The sequence below is a fragment of the Falco naumanni genome, chromosome 9, assembly GCF_017639655.2.
Source record: "Falco naumanni isolate bFalNau1 chromosome 9, bFalNau1.pat, whole genome shotgun sequence".
Lineage (NCBI taxonomy): Eukaryota > Metazoa > Chordata > Aves > Falconiformes > Falconidae > Falco > Falco naumanni.
This window is the reverse complement of record NC_054062.1, coordinates 7,899,450-7,916,402: the sequence shown is the minus strand read 5'-3', so window position 1 is coordinate 7,916,402 and position 16,953 is coordinate 7,899,450. Positions and strand designations below refer to the sequence as shown.

At 47.8% G+C, this 16,953-nt stretch overlaps 1 protein-coding gene across 2 annotated transcripts in view; it reads left to right on the top strand.

The window, feature by feature from the left end:
- Positions 1-13,177, top strand: part of COL5A1 (collagen type V alpha 1 chain) — a 159,134-nt gene extending 145,957 nt beyond the window's left edge. The window contains exons 62-66 of one of the 2 annotated variants that reach the window (XM_040606337.1): positions 82-340; positions 806-918; positions 3,172-3,240; positions 7,089-7,322; positions 10,085-13,177. In XM_040606337.1, the coding sequence (XP_040462271.1) occupies positions 82-340; positions 806-918; positions 3,172-3,240; positions 7,089-7,322; positions 10,085-10,231 (822 nt within the window). In that variant the 3' untranslated portion in view covers positions 10,232-13,177. Of the gene's footprint in view, positions 1-81; positions 341-805; positions 919-3,048; positions 3,118-3,171; positions 3,241-7,088; positions 7,323-10,084 lie in introns of both variants that reach the window. The other variant, XM_040606336.1, reaches the window with a different exon arrangement.
- The last annotated feature ends 3,776 nt before the right edge of the window (positions 13,178-16,953 follow it).

Genomic DNA, 16,953 nt, shown 5'->3' with positions numbered 1-16,953 from the left:
GCTGCTTTGGTCATCTCTTCTGTCTCCTCCCCACTGCCAATGCAATGAGAAGCCCACAAATCTTCTCTCCCCACAAATCAGGGTCCTCCTGGAGAAGTCATCCAGCCACTGCCCATCCAGTCTTCCAAGAGGACCAGGCGAAACATTGATGCCAGCCAGCTGGTGGACGACGGAAACGCTGACAACTACATGGACTATGCAGATGGCATGGAGGAAATTTTTGGCTCACTGAATTCCTTGAAACTGGAAATTGAGCAAATGAAGCATCCCTTGGGCACTCAACATAACCCAGCGCGTACCTGCAAGGATCTGCAGCTCTGTCACCCTGATTTCCCAGATGGTGTGTCCCGGGACAGAGGGGGGGCAGGGAAAAAACTGTGGGTTTCCCAGCTCCGTGCAGTGAATACAAGGGAGTGCAGGAAGAGAAGTGATTTAAGGGGTCCCTGGCACTGGTGCCCCATGAGGAATGTGGCTGACAAAGAAGGAACACTTAGAGGAGACTTGGACTAGATGACTGTCGTAGGTCCCTTCCAACTGAAATACTGTATTCTAAGAATGGGGATATGTGATGATGAAAAAAAAAATTCTTGTAAGGTGCCACAGGTTAGTCGTCTGGCTAATTCTTGTAAGGTTCCACATGTGGAATCAGAACATAACCACTTTTCCAAAAAATACACGTAAATAGTAGCCTATGACAGGAATGAACCCCACCCCCCCCCACCCCCACCCCCCGGTAAGATGGTTGCTGAAGTGCTCATCATTCTTCCTTCACAGTGCTGATTCTTTTATCCTCTCGTGCATCCAGGTGAATACTGGGTTGATCCTAACCAAGGATGTTCCAGGGACTCTTTCAAAGTTTACTGTAATTTCACAGCTGGTGGAGAGACTTGCATCTTCCCTGATAAGAAATCTGAAGGAGTAAGTCCACACAACTTTTTTTTTTTTTTTTTTCTCTCTCTCCTATATTATGGTGCTAAGAGCTTGTTTCCTAATATGAATATTCATATACAGTCAATTTCAGGAGAATTGAACAGTAGCAAGTAAGGATTAAAGATCCAGAACTACTTTGTTACGCAATGTTGGCTTCTAAAATAATAAGGAATATGTTTACAAAGAGAATTTCTTTGAGTAAGTCAGATTTAAACTGTGATTTGGGACAAGCCTTTGATGATTTCCCAGGCATAATAAACTAAAACGTTATTTATTTTTTTTTTACTTTGCTTTACTAAGGCAGAGAAGTCTGTGTTGGCACAGGAACTGTGGCACCCATGAGCTTTGTTTAACTCATTCCCTGCCTCCCCTCCCGCAGCCGGGCTGCTGCTCTGCCGTCTGCATGCATCAGCACTGCTGATTCCTCTACCCTTACCATGTCTTCAGGCGCAGCAGATAAATGTTTCTCTCCTGTCATTTTTCCTGGTGTTTCTTGTGGGTAAATGATCTTAAATGATTGCAACTAGTCTCAGCATTCTTCCTGGCTCCGATGCACAAGGTTGATTAAGTTATTTGTGTAATGATGTTCTTAGCTCAACCATACTCATAATTTTTGTCCTGCGCCCACGCACTCTGCTTTCCAGAGCTGCTCTCCCCGACGCCTGGGGCGCAGCTCTTGCACTGGCCAAGCAGAAACTTGCAAAGGAGCCGGGGGGAGCTCTCCCTGTGACACAGTTGTGCTTCAGCTGGGTTAGGGTGCAGGCAATGCTGTTCAGGGAGAGCCCTTTGCTTGCTGAATTTCATCCACCAGAAATATGTGCCAGTGCAGGGCAAATAACATGCGACGTAAATCTTCCTGGAGTTTCTGTTCGGGTTGTTTAAATAGGAGATGGATTTCTTCTCCTTTGCATTAACTTGCCATGGCTCTCCTCCAAATGGTGACAGCTATAAAAGCAGAGTCTGCCCGTGATCTTATAGCTGCTCAGACTCCTGCCATGATGATTCTGCAAGTGGCTCTTTGGCCCCATCTCATCCACTGTGGAGCTGCTCTTCTGACCGCTGCGATGCTCCTCAAATGCAAATTGTGCTACGCTTCTGTAATATTGTCGTAAATAAGAAAAAGCTTCAGCCTGCTCTTTTTCCATGTAGAGAAATGAAAACAGCTACCACACCGGCATTAAGTATTGGCCGTGTTGTTTTATTACAAGCCACAGCAGTTTAAGAAGTAGTATCCCTTCTCAGTCCATCCCTAACCCAGCAGAAACACACTGACTTGCTTTATGGCTCGTGTACTGGAAAGGACAATCCCAAGACACCTGCTTATAGCTGGGCTGTTGTTGGAGAGATTTACAGCAGAAGTGAGGGAGCTCGTGGGAGGGTAAGGGAGCAAGCAGCAGCCACACTCCTTCCTTGTGCTCTGACTCAAAAAAAACCAATTCAGCTGCTTACATGGGGCTGCCATAAAGGATGCTCCAACAGCTCATTTCTTGTCAAGGTCACCCCCTGCCTTGCTCCAGCTAGTTGGAACTCCATCGTGTGCGATGGTCCAGCACCGACTGTGGAGGATGTGCTCTACCTTGGTGCTGCACGAACGCAGGGCGCAGGCAGAAGCTTCTCCATAATCACGTTCTTTGCCTTTCCCAGTCCCACAGTGTCTGGATTTGGCGTTGGAGTGACAGCAGCCTTCTTATCAGCATTGCTTTTCCACCCCAGCCCTCCCACGAAGATCAACGCATCTTTTACCATTGATATTTCCTTTTGTCCTCTCTATCTTTCCTTTTATCTCTCCTGCCGATAGACAGCACTGCTGGTTTTGCATCCAGTGCCGAAGAGGCAGAGATCAGGCTCTGGAAAAGGAGGCTGGTGCCGAGGCAGTGCTGGGGAGCCGGGGCAGCAGCACCTCGTTCTGCTCAAGAGGCTGCTGGCACCTTAGGGCTCTGCCAACTGCTCTCGTTCCTGGTGTATAAAGATTAAGAAAATGTTTTTGAGGAAATGGGACAGTTTCAGTAAGACATGCAGACTTTGCTTGTGGAACTGATTGTAACTTTTTTTTCTTTTTTTTTTTTTTTTTTCTTCTTTCTTTCTTTCTCTCTTCCCTCCTTGCCATCCACAAACTAGGCTAGAATTACTTCTTGGCCAAAGGAAAACCCAGGCTCCTGGTTCAGTGAATTCAAGCGCGGTAAACTGGTAAGATGCATCTTGGTGCTTTCTGTTTTCTTTAACCCCTGTCATATTTTACAGAGTAAAATGGCTCGTTGGCCCAAAGAACAGCCTTCCACATGGTATAGTCAGTACAAGCGGGGGTCTTTGGTAAGTGGCTAACCTTGGCCCTCTAGTCTGAATCAGAGCACGTCATCTGCTTTGGTATGGCCAGACCTGTTGCACTCTGCATGCTGGACTAATACCCATCGCAAATTGCAGTAAAAACATTTAAGGTGGAATACGGAAAAAGAAACAAAACCCACTAGGGACACTTTTTCCCATTCTTTTTGACTGAAGACGTAGGAGCAGGTGACGAGCTTCCCCTGCATTAGGAGGGGCTGGGGACCCTGCAGAACTGGAGCTGTGGCAGGGCTTTCTTTGTAGAGCGCTGCCGGAGTGCTGCATCCTGCCAGGAGGGCTGTTGCTGTCTCCTGAGCAGTCCCCATTACGACAAAAAAAAGGTGTCCACATGCTGCTGTCCCCCAGAAGCGTACCCATATACCACCAGCTGAGACACCCCTAATGTGATGCTTTAGCCTGCAGCTGCCTTGGGCAGCCCGTCCTTGTTGGCACTCAGGCTGAGGTGGTGAATCCGCACATCGCTGACCTGTGGCAATTTTCCCCCAAAGGATGGATTTTGGCTCCCACACTGGAGATGAGCCACAAGAGGGGCTCCCCCACCACCCCCGGAGCTTGGGAGGCAAGAAGTTGTTGGTTTAAAGGAAGATCTCAAACCTTGTGCCTTTGCCAAGCCTGGTGGGCAGGAATTTGAGTTAGTCACAGTTAAGGTTTGTTTTTTTTCAAGGAAGGACAACTGTCGTACAGTCAAACAACGTTTGATGTCAGCAGTCAAGCAAGACAGTAACACATAAAACAGAGAGAAAACTCTGATATTTTGTCTTGTAACAGGGCATTCATGTTGTGGATAGATCGCTGCCATGGAGCCTAAGCCCTGGTCAGGTATGTCAGAGCAGCAACTGATGAGTGCGAGCCAGGTTTCCTTAAGCAACAGCGATCTCCCACGTGTGTATCAATTCTTGTAGGATTAGCAGGATGCAGGCAACACGCTCAGTCAAATCAGGAGAATTAGAGAAGAAAGAAATACTCTGCAGATAAAACTGACTTGTCCCCACAAGCAGGAGGTGCTCTGACGTCCCACGCTGAGCTGCCTCCTGCAGGCATCCTTTCCCCAAGGCAGAGGTTTCTTGCGGTGCCCCAAACTTCCACCTTAAAAGGCAAACAACAAAGAAAATTGCGGCGTTGTTTTCCTAAGCCTCATTGCGTCGCCACTAAACACATTCTGCTCTGATTCTGCCCACAAGAAGGATATGGCTTCTGCAGCTTTTCTGCATTATCAAATAAGGCCGCAAAGCCAAGGCTTCAGCCTCATAGCTCCTTGGAGGGCAACTACTCATAGCTTAATTACAGAGCACTTCATCAGTTAATGTTATGAGTACCTCCATTTCTCCATCTTCTCTGCTTTTATTTTTTTTCCCCTTGCAGTCTGTTTATCAGCTACGTTAGAAGCTGAATTGCCAACCTAGAGCTTAGGGCCCATCTCCTAAAATAGGAATTTCAGTGCCTCTTGGAGCCCTTTGTTCCATCTTTCTCTGTTGCCATTTTCTTGCCACCTTTACCTGTCCTGCATTTTCTGTTTGGAAAAAAGCCACCAGCACGTAGAAGACCTGCCTAAGCAAACTCAATAAACTGCTAAAAACACAAGCCATAAAACCATGAAAGTAAATTTTGATTTTTTTTTTTTTTTTTTTTTTTTTTTTTTAAGTTCCTCTCATTTTGCCCCAGTCAGTGCTTGGAACCATGAGACTGGTAAATTAGGGAGACATTTGCCTGGATGTAAGATCAGTTGAAATCTGTGTGTAGATGGGCAGGATGAATGAGTTTGGGTTCCCCTCTGGGTGCGGCGTTGCTCCTGTTACTCCATGAGAAGGTCCCTGGTGTCTTTCCACACAGCCCAAGCACAGTCTTTTTGGGGGCTGAGCCCACAGGGATCCCTGAAGCCAAGGGGAAGATTCCCACCTGGCTGCTCGGCACTGCAGAGAGTGCAGGCTGCTGATGTGGGGGCTCTGTGTGAATCTCAGTTGCTTGCAGGAGGTGCACAGCTGTGAAGATGCTTGCCTTTCTTCCGTGGCTATCTAAAGCAAGAAGGATATCATAAATATGAAATACAAAGTAACGGTCTTGTTATGATGCTTCTGCACCATCATTAAACAATAACACAGAGTACTTGGAGCTGATTCCTTACCGTTTCTCATGATGCAGCCAAACTGCATTTAGAGGGATAAAAGGTTTGCAGATGTTTTCTTCTGGACCCTGCTTTCCCTCTGTGTGTGTTACAATTCCCAGTAGCTCTAACAAGGCCTGCCACCCATCCTGTCCTGTTATCCTTCATAGCCATATGGCATCTGCCACAGGGAAATTATCACAGAGAAAACAGGAAAGGAGTGATTTTTGCAAAAACCGTGTTCCCACGAGCAAGCCTTATGCGCACAACCGGTTCCCAGCGGCTCCAGTTGCAAAGCTGGGGCAGGGCTTTATGCTGTCTGCAGAGGCAGAACAGCAGCCCAGACCCCTTAATCTAGCAGTCAGGCTCCCAAACCCAGCACCGATTTGAAATAAGAACAAATAAAGAGAGGTAGGTCCTGCAGATCAGTAGTGCCACGTGTCCTTGGGTGTGTGCCAAGTAGTCAGCATTTTGCATCCCCTTCCTTCCACGTCCTGGTGGTTTTCTGGTAGCTCTCCTTCTGGCATGCGTGGCTCTCTCATGGTCAGTCATATTTAACTCTCAGGAGGACAGTGCAACAGTATCCTGACAACCGGTTGGTATATTTATTTATTTTTATTATCTTTTTATTCGTTATTTTATTGCCTGGTTATGAATCTCTTCTACTGTTTGCAGCTTGCACCACAACTTGATGTACCTTGAAGAACACTACGCTGTTTGCGTGCCTGGTTCTCCTGGTTATTTCTAAAGAAACCCGCTGTCTTGTAGAGGACAGTGATGAACAGAAGCTCTGGTAGCTTGGCCATAGCAGATGCCACCTCAAGTACAGTCAGTTTATACATGCAAACTAGCTGTGCCTCTGTGCATTTGCTTCTTTGGTGGGGTATGAGAGAAAGTCCCAGAAAGTCCTGAATCCCCTAGGCGCTGGCATTGGGTTTCAATAAATTGTGTTTTGCAGAAATACATTTCTAGACACTCTTCTACAAGGGAGAAAAAGAAGCCTGAGAAGCAGAATGGAGCAAATCCCAACATGCAAGTGCAGCTCTGTGTTTGATGACATGCCCTAAGGGCAACAAATACATTTTCCCTTTAGCTGAGCATAGCCTGGCCGACCAGGGTAGCACAGAGTCCTTATCAGCAGGAACAGAATTGCTGCAGATTAAGTGCAAAGATTGCTAAAAAAATGGTGTGTTGGTGTCCAGGAGAAATGAATGGGAAATACCCCAGCGTGTGCAGAACAAAACACCCACAGGAGTCAGAAAATCATGTCAAAAAGGACAGACAAATAAAGCCCCAAACCCTTAAAAAAATCTGCTTTTCTTCCTCTTCTAAAGCTGAAGTAGTACACTTAATACTGGCTTAAACTTGAGACAAATATCCCCAAATTTGCACCCTTTTGCAATCATGGCTGAAATCTCCCTTCCTTTTTCCTCCTGCCCTGCCATTACCCTTAGGTTTTTTAGCTCACACTCAGATCACATCCAGTGAAGAGAAGTAATTGCCCCTTGATAGCCCTGCCCTGGCCGCAGGAGCACCAGAGCAGCCCCGTGCCCGTAGTGTGGCAGCAGCAGTGTCTGCCCCCCGGTGGGGTGGTGAGCCCCAGCCCCATGCACAGCGTAATAAAGATGGGTGAGACTGGTGGTCCTCAGAGCCCCCCCAGACACGCTGCATTGCCCCTCACTGCCCAGTGTTTCTCCTTCTCTGCTTCTCATAGCTCTCCTACGTGGATTCGGATGGGAACCCCATCGGAGTGGTGCAGATGACTTTCCTCCGGCTCTTGAGCGCTTCAGCCCACCAGAACATCACTTACAACTGCTACCAGTCTGTAGCCTGGCACGACGCCACCACCAACAGCTACGACAAGGCCATCCGCTTCCTGGGCTCCAACGATGAGGAGATGTCCTACGACAACAACCCTTACATCCGAGCTGCCCTCGACGGCTGCGCGGTACGTGGGCAGAGCTGGTCTCAGCCAGTCCCTGCAAAAAGGGTTGCTGCTGGAGGTGTCTGCCCCCCTCTCCTGGTTGTCCCATGCCATCTGGCTCCCAGCAAACTGCCTCCAGGTTCCCTGCACCTGTTGATGGAGTTGCCTGGAGGGCTGTCCCCAGCATGGGAGACATCAGGCTTGCTCTTCTCTAATGCTGAGAATACATGATGCCGCTCAAGGTCAGGGGGAGCGGCAGCACCTCTGGGTATCAGATCAATTTGCTTTATTGCTGGCTGTGCATAAAGGAAGGGACCTGCCTAAGACCACCAGTTGCTTTTAAATGTCCCCCCTTGCTTTTGCTCTTATTCCTTTTACTCACACGGAGAGAGGTGAGCAATGACAGCACCCAATTGTGTGTGAGTTTTGCAAGCTTTGGCAATAATTTCTTTAACTGCTCTCAGGAAATCTGGGAGGCCAAGCACTAAGGGTTTGGCATTGGGTTGGTTGGGTTTTTTTAGCAGCTCATGGTTGCACGCAGCCCCGGTAGGGCGCTGGGCTGTGCTGGTCATGGGGGTGCACCCAGCTCCAGCCCAGCATCCCCCAAGCCCACCAGAGGAGCCCGGGCACAGTGCTTTGGTTTGCTCTGTGCTCGCAAGCCCCTGCCCCTCACGGGAGCCACCTGTGCCCTTGCGAAAGACAAACCAAAGCAAGGTCTGACTGTACAGCAGATGAGGTGATGCTATGGGATGCAGGAGACAGGTTCACATCCCTGCTCACATTTCAAATGCAAATTTTAGCACCTTTTTCTCTAGCTCTGACCCCCATGACTTTTGCCCAGAGTGCAGAAGCAGGCGTTAGCTGCAGCCCTCTGTTCCCCACGGTGCTCTTCACTTTGCCCATGAGCAGCCGTCAGGGTTCCCAAAGGGGCCCAGCATCCTCCCTCTGCTTCTGCCTGCTCTGTCGGCTGCCTGATTGGGGATTAAGCTCTGAAAATATCTGTCTTCAGGAGCTAAAAATTTGGCAAAGCAGGTGCCGCTTGCATTTATTTTGAGACCCAGCTTGCTGGTGCAAAAGCACGCATAATTCTCACCCTCTGCAACTGCAGCGCTTGAAGCCCACGGGACGGAAAGATGGAGGTGTTTGACAGAAAAAACCCTTTGCATAATTTGAGGTGAAAGTGGTTCTGTTCTGGCACACGCACGTTTTCTACTGTAGGAGCAATGAGGAAAACTGGATTAGAATCACTTCTTTTAACACCTCGAAGAGAGGGAAAGGGCATCCATCCCGCTTCTGGAAACACTCAGAAGCCATGTGGGGAAGTTTATCCTCAAGCACTTCATATCTCCTGCTAATGCAACGTGTCCTTGGTAAAAAGTGCCCTCCCCTCCCTTTCCCTTCTCAAGTCTCAGGGATGCTGCAGGATCCCACGTTGCACATTTTAAGGCAGATGTGCTCGCTGAAAACCCTTTTGGTTTAAGTGATCAGGTGCCCTGTGCTCCCCTCCCTAATGCAGGATATTTGCATGGAAAGAGGACTGGAGGTCCTTGGGGTTTATTTGCTTGGTTGCTTCTCACAGGCAGCTGTTAGCACAGCCAATTGCAGCGCTGCAAATAACTACAGCAAGATCTAAAGTGCTGGGGACACCAGGAGAGGCTGATCAAGCCCTGGTGCGATGGTGGGGCACAGAGGTGTCATCTCCTGGCTCAGAGCTTTGGGCATCGCTTCCAAACCGGCGTGCCACATCCCTCCTTTTTGCAAGACGTGTTCCTGTAGGCTTTAACAAGTAGGTAAAATATGCCCAGGGAGCTTATTGCAGCCTTGCAGAAAGAGGCTCTGCATCTCCTGTACCATCTCTGGTACCCTGGTAGATCATCCTTCCTTGACCTAGAGGCAGGATATTCAAGATCGAGCCCTACCATGTGAAAAGTGGTTGTGCTGCCCACCGTGGCTTTGCTGCAGAGGTCCTGGTAGGGCCCGCGCTCCGGCCGTGACAGAGGCTGCTGCAGCCGGCGCCAGGCTAATGTTCAAGCTATGATCTCCAGGGCTAATGTTCAAGCTATTAGTTGAATGTGTTTTTCCTGATCTTACAGCCCTTTCTCAGTAGCTGTGATATAGCCTATTCTTCTGAGACACACAAATCAGAGGGTAAGGTAGAGCCAAAAGCTGCTCCATAAATTCACTTGTTTGTGCAGCTTTGTATGCCCTCGGGTGCACTTCTGCTCCTCTCTAATAATTATTTATATTTCAGAAATAACTGTATGGCTACCAGGCACGATAAAAAGACAACATCACCTTGTGAATTCCATCAAACTTTAAATGTGATCTTTTCGGTAGTGCTCGGATAATAGTCAAACTAATATATTCAAATTAAATCGCTCACATTTGCTCAACAGCCCATGCGTGTCCTTGGGGAGGCAAAACAGCTATACCACAGCCACTGAAATTTTACCAGGCTCCTATTCCAGCTTTGAGATGTGCTGTCAGCAGAGTTGGTGTCTTTTGGTCTGCATGGCAGCAGCTGCTTCTGCTCCAGATTCTGGGCTCAGGACGGTCATCTCCCCAGGGTTCGCTCAGTGGTCACCATCCCACTGGAGAGCATCTGCTAAATCTGCAGGGCAAATAGGGGTTTGGGTGCTGGATGCCTCTAATTCAGCTCAGAAAATGCCTGGGCAAGAGCGTCACTGTATTCCCAGCTGACTGGTGGATGCTTGTTCACGCTAACTTGCTGTTGTTGAGTTGGAGGCATCATCAGAGCTTCTCTCTCTCCCTCTTCTCCTCATCAGGCAAGGAAGGGCTATCAGAAGACTATCCTGGAAATCAACACACCCAAAGTAGAGCAAGTACCTATAGTCGACATCATGTTCAATGACTTCGGAGAAGCATCACAGAAATTTGGATTCGAGGTGGGACCAGCTTGCTTCATGGGCTAAGAGCCACCTGAAAACTAGTCTCCAAATGAGCAACCTCGTAACCTCATTGCGCCATTTAATTAATTAAAAAAAAAAAAAAAAGAAAGAAAGAAAAAAAAAGAATTTCTTGTCACATGCACGTTCTGAAACTGGACAGCGATGGGTTATTTTTTTCCGTTTTGTTTTGTTCTTCATTTCGCCCGAGTTTTTCTGTGCCACCGCACCCCCACGTACTGAATCGCAGACCGAGAAGACCGTTCCCACGACAGACGCAGAATTCAGAATCGCATGACCGACCGCCGCACGCATGGCCCGGAGACCTGCCCCTGCCACCGCCGCTGCCACCCCTGCTGCTCCACTGCCACCGGGCAGACCCCACCACCATCAAAGACTTCTCCTTGCCATGGAGCGATACCGAGCGCTTGTCTATAGATTATTGTGTGTTTGTTTGTTTCTAAGGAAACATGGAAAAAAAACTTGAAACTCCTGTGTTCAGCTTGACGTTGAAGTCCTGGCAGTCCTGGCTCCAATCCAAACCCTGCCGAAGCTCATCGGAGGCATTTCGTTGACTTCCACGAGATTTGGATCAGCTCTAGCAAGTAGACATCATGGCCATTTCCAGAATTTTTAATCTCTCCATGGAATTGCCTAATTTTACGTTTTCTAAAATTTAACCCCATGAATTTGATAGCTAAAATTCACACTGGGCATCTCTTTCCCATGTATTAAAGGTGCTTATATTTTTGTATGTTTGTAAGTAAATATTTGTATTGTATATTATTTTAAATGTTTAAATGTTTCTGGCTTCAAAACATGCATGTGACCCTGTCTGGATTAAAACCAACCACCCTTCCCACCGCCATCCCAGCCAAGCATCCACCTGGGAATGAAGACGACAGCTCACGTCCCCACTGCTCCTGCCTCTTCTCAGCCCCAAGCCTGGATCTGGGGGGCCCTGGAGTTATGCCCAGGCACGAGTCTTTGCAGGATGAAGCCCCAGTGAGTGGCAAACCCCGGCCCCCCAGATGTCTTTCGGAATGATTAATTTCAAAATAAGCAAATTAAAGCCACTTTTTAACAAGATTTCTACCAAACCCTGATGTAAAAGCAGGATCGCTTGAATTCTCTGCCTTTTTATACACTTGCTTACCTTAACATATGTGTTTTAAATTAATTCTTCTTTTTTTTTCCTTCAGCATTCTTATAAAATAATAGTAATAAAAAGAAATCCATTCCCAGCGGCAGATTGCAGTGGCAGGGGAAATCCATCTGTCCTCTCTGAATACAAAATGGTACAAAAAAAAAAAAAAAAAAGGAAAAAAAAAAAGGTGCTTTTTATTTTTACATGTCTCTGTGGTGCTATCTATTTGAATAACTTTAATACAACACTGGTGATACCCTGCCATTGGCCAATCTCCCACCAGCCTTTGCTTTATAGCCACTTTCAACACAGACTGCAGGCTTTTGCTACAGTCTTTGATTATAAATGCATGCCACCTTCATATTTGTTATGTAGAAGACCTGCTCCTTTCCTTAATTGTACACAGTAGCTTGTGCGGTCCACGTAGAAAAAGTATTAAATGTGCTTACATCTTTCCCCTCCCGCCCCCCGCCCCCCCCCCCCCAAGAATATTCATGCGTTTTATATGGTGGGAACCGTACCAGATTGTACTCAGCCGCTGAATGTTAGTGGTGCTAATTTATGTATTTGTTGGATGTCCTGACGTGATGCTGAAGCCGTGTGGGTGCCTGCCCGCCGAGCGCTCCCGGGAGTCTGCAGTTTTCTTGGTCTTCCCACTGTGGCTCTGCCAGGATGGCTTTTTTTTTTTTTTTTTTTTTTTTTTTCTTCCGTGCAGGGTTTTCAGCTTGCAACCTGCTGACACCATCTTCTTTTTCTGTTTGTTTGTTTGTTTGTTTTCTCCTTGGCCATTTTCCTTGTTCAGATCTTTCAGCTGGAAAATAGATGTTGCAGAGTGGGGGGGGTTATTATTATTTGGCCTGGAGTATTACAACAACACTTGAGCCAAGGGGGGTCTTTCACCATAAAGGAAAAGACATCACATTTACTGTGAAGAAATGCCTACATATGATGTCTTTTCCTTCCTCCTTCCCGAGCAGAGAGCAGCAGCATCAGAGGAAGGGAGGCAAAGCCATGCTGGAGAGAGCGGCGATGCCGCCCGGTGCTTTTTGGTCCAGGAGAACCATGTCCATCCATCTCCCTTCTTCTGTTGTGTTCTCTTGTAATTATTTTTTTTTTTCCACTTGGGGGGAAAAAACAAAGGTGCTACCCTAAAAACTGCAGACTCCGGCAGCAAAGCAGTGAAAAGGAGTATATAATAATATATAGGAGAATTCAGCTTCTCAGTCACCTTGGCAACAGCCTTGTTCAGGAACAGTGGGAAGGTCAGAAAAGGTTGCACATTCCTCTCTGCAACAGAAAAGCCATATATTGATGTATGTACACACGTGTGTGTCTGTCTAGGTCATGTGATTCTGTTACAAATTTTCATCAAGGGAGCTTCTTTCTTTTATTTTTTCCCTTTATTTCTTTGCTTTAAGAAAAAAAATCCTCTGTTGAATTCCACAGTGTTGTAATTGTACTGAGCTCCAAACTGTTCCGATTTCCCCAGACCACTTAGCTACGGTATATTGCAATAAAATTACTACTTGTATTTGCAGACGTTCTTTTTGTGTAATTTTATTTCCCTCCTCCCTTAATATATATGACTTGAACAAATGTTGATAAGAAAAATAAAACCTATGGAAAAAAAATTTAGTACATAAGGCCCTTTTTAAAATATAGTGTCAAATGACATATTGTACATTTCTTCAAAGTCCAATAAACATGTCAAAATTTAAGTGTAATGCCCATAAGAGCTATTTTTAAATATTTTAAACCTGTGTAATAAAGGAATAAATGTAATAGATTTTTTTTTCAATAAATCAAGTTTACTGTTTCCACCTAAACCAACGTGATGTGAATGTCTTCTTGAAGTTGGTTGCAGCATCATTTCCCCACGACCCCTCTGCTCAGTGGAGCCTGAAGAGTTCATCAGAGTAGCAGGGAAACTGCTTAAAAGGTAATATATGCTATAAAATAATAAACTAAACCCATCAGACAGAGAACTTCCAGGCCTGGAATCTTTGGGTTTTTTCCTCTAGTGAGAAACTCCAATCAGCTCAACAGTGCAAAAGTCCAGCCCGAGGATCTTGGTGACTGGGATCTGGATGAGGACATGAAGTGGCCACCAGCTTCTCCACCCCAGCGGCAACGGCACCTGAGGAGTCTTTGCTTGGCAATGCAGCCTTTGCTCTAGCTGATCTTCTCCTCCTGAGACAAACTGAGGAAACAAGCCATTTTTCCAGCTTCTTGATGAGCTCCTCAACCCCAAAACTCATGTCTCGGCCCCAGGGCACCGCTGCACGGACGTGCTGGGGGAAGCAACGTGGGGGATGCTATGGTCATCCTCTCCTCCTTAACTCCTGTGGGTTTTGCTCCAGGGATGTGCCAGAAGATGACGGCTTCTCTAGAAACCACTGTAAAAAGTGGCACGTGTCTGCCTGCCAGCACCAACCGCCGCTGCTGGATTTGCTTCGCTCGGGTTCTCGAGGGCTTCTTGCAAAGAATGTTTGGGTGGTGCGGCTGGTTTGCAGGTTCAAGAAGATGCTTGCACCTTAGAAACGTGTCCTTAGTCGCAACACTGCAGGTGCATATAGCACAAACACATGTGTGTGCACGAGCCCACCTCTATGCACAAAGCTTTGCAATGAGCAAGCCAAGCTGTGTCCCTGCAATTGGCAGTAATCTCACATTAAGAGAGATGTTCAGATAAGGAGCAAAAGTCCTTTAGTCAAAGTATATAAATAGATAACAGGTTTGGGATATTATGGCCAAATCTTCATCCAAATGGACCCCAGAAATGTGGAGGTACCACAGCTGCTGGAAGAAACTAGGGGGGAAATAGCCTTACTTCGAACTGCCTAGGAAGATTCAGCTTAGATCCTGATGGTGCTTCAAGGTGAACTAACCTCACCCGTGCTGACTCGCCACTTGTGATTTGCACTCAATCGTTTCTGGTTGCAGCAAAAACTTCTAGCAAATGCCTCGGTCTCACTGCTAAGAGGAGCTTTGATCTGCCATTAGGAAAAAGCAGAGATCTCAGAAAGGATTTGACTCTTTCTGGTGCTGCCAGCCCCAGAAGCGATGGCACATTTTTCACCTCTTTTCCTATAACAGGAAAGTTCATGATTTGGTGCTACAGCCACAATGCAGTAACTCTGCCAGGTGCAAAACAGAGGGTAGTTTTTGGAAGTTCCACAACAGAAAGCAGCAGATTATCAAAACAGCATGAGCACCCCAGACAGCTGAGTTTTGCTCTGCAGATGGGACCGCTGACCCCAAAGCAATGCACCCCCCAGGGGCTCTGCCCGGGCAGGGTCCTGGCACAGCAGCTGCCTCCCCTGCCTCAGGGATGGTGCACTAGGGCAGGGTCAGCAGCTCAAACCTCAGGATGCAGCAAGAGGATCGAGCTCAGCACCCACCCCAGCCCGGGGGGGAGCAGAGCAGCACCACCACCCCACCCCCCGTACAATAGGGAGTGAGAGTTACCAAGTGCAGCTGAGCCCAGTTGCATTTCCAACAGCCTTTAAAAGCAGCTGAGCTGGCCTGGGCAGGGGAGGGGGGGGTTGCAGTGCTACTGGTGTCTGCTTTGCTCTGCTTGGGATATTTTTGGTTGGTTTGGTTTTTTGTTTGTTTGGGGGTTTTTCCTCCCTGAAGGAAGGGCTGCAGGTCCTTATGCTACCCGTGTGTCTGTTGGCTCTGTCTTTTATCTTGGGGTCCCTTGGCTTGCTTTGGCTGGTAGAGCACTGGCTGTCCCTAAAAAAGTACATTCCTATATGGTTTGTAAGTGTAGGCAGTGGGGCAGAGAAAAGAGCCTTTGGTGTAAGCTCAACCATGTATTAGTCATCTGAGACTCCAGTGAGAAGTTACCCTTTGGACAGGAGCCTCCTGCACCTGTTGCTGGCACGGGGTGAAGTGCAGGTACCTCCTGGCCAGGGCTGTGTGGGAGCAGCCGGTGCGTGGGGGCCAGCTGGGATGGATCCATGGGTTCACCATCTGCCAGCCCTGCTGCCCGTGCCAAGCACCCGGCTGGCATGGCATGGATGGCTGTTCCAAAACGCAGTTCATTCTAGTCATGCTTCGACCCTGGGGCTGCACCACCAGTGACCCACAGGTTCCTGCTCCTGGGAGCTGGTGGGGAAGGGAGGCAGGAGCAGCAGCCCGGGCAGGGGGGGCAGCATGCTGCGGGAGGCGCAGCTCTGCCAGGTACCGCTCCCAGCCCAGTCTGTGCCATGTGGGGACGTGCCATGATCACACCGTTTGCTTTCTGCAAGACACAACAGCTTCGGTTGGGATGCACCCTGCTCTATTATTATCTCTCAAAGTGATGCTCCTCCCAGCTCCTTAAATACTGTGCTTACATGAGGCTGGTAAAAATAAAAAGAGCTAAAAAAGAAGTGTTGGCTAAAATTAAATTTAGAGACCAAATCCTTGGCATTTTTTCCCTATGGTCTAGGTGAGTTTGTGCAAAACAACCCAGGAGAAAAACTGTGAATGGGTGTTTCATACAAAGCATTGGGCTTCCTTAGTGCAACTAAAGCTCTCCTGGAAAAGGAGAAGCAGCAAGACAAAGTGGGAGGCTACAATGAGAAGGGGAGAGGAGTGTCCTTAGCATGAAGAGAGTATTTAGAGTGAGGATTTTGCAGCATACAAGGCAAACCAGAGCTATTTTCATTGTTCAGCAGCTTTTTGTCCAGCATCTTCTCCCCAGCTGGGCCTGGTTTGACTTTTGATTAATGTCTCAATCAAAAGGCTGGGTCAGATTTTCCCCAGCTCTTTCAATGACTTTCTATGAGAAAGAGCAAGTGAGCTGGAGATGCCTCCTGGCATTTCACCGCCACCTGTAGATGAAGCTGCAGAGTCTCCAGCAAAAGCGAATACCGTGCAAGTCAGGTGTATCTCCTCTCTCTTAACACCTGGCAGAGGAACTGTGCCACTGCAAACTCACTGCTCTGCCTTTTCTGCCAGCCAGGCAATTTCCAGATTTTTTTAAATATATTTTTTTAACATGGGTGATCTGAGCAGGACAGGCGGCTGCTGCAGCAGTGAGTCACATCAGGCTGATTCTTGTGTCACTTGGCCCTGCAAACCTGGGATCCCTCTGCCGGGGTTGGGGTGAAGGCTGCAGCAATGCCCAGGACCTTCACCCACGGCGTGGCTGGAAATGCTCAGCAGCGTCTCAGCTTGCAGCAGGAATGAGGGTTACTGGTGCAAGGGCTCTCAGCCATGCTTGGCCTCTTTAATACTGGACAACCCTGGCTCCTGCCAGCGTTGTGTGACTTGATGCCTTTTTTTTCCTAGAGAAAAGTTGTGTTTCAGGTGGCCAGGGCAGCCCGTGCACAGGCTCTGCCCAGTGCTGTGGGGGGTGGTGGGGCAGGATCCAGCCCTGCAGCTGCTTGATGCTGCCGAGGGCTAAAGCTGAGCTCATCTGACAAGCCATCTCTTCTGTTCTCCCGTTTTCGCTCCATTTTTCCCTCTGCTCTGCCACACTGCATAGTGCAAGAGCAGCGGGTGGGAAGCAATGGTTTGTCATAATTACCTATAAATCATAGTGTCACTGCAGTAAGGACTTCTGGGTTTTCCATCCTGTTTTCTTTCCATGAATTTTTCTTTTTTTAAGGCA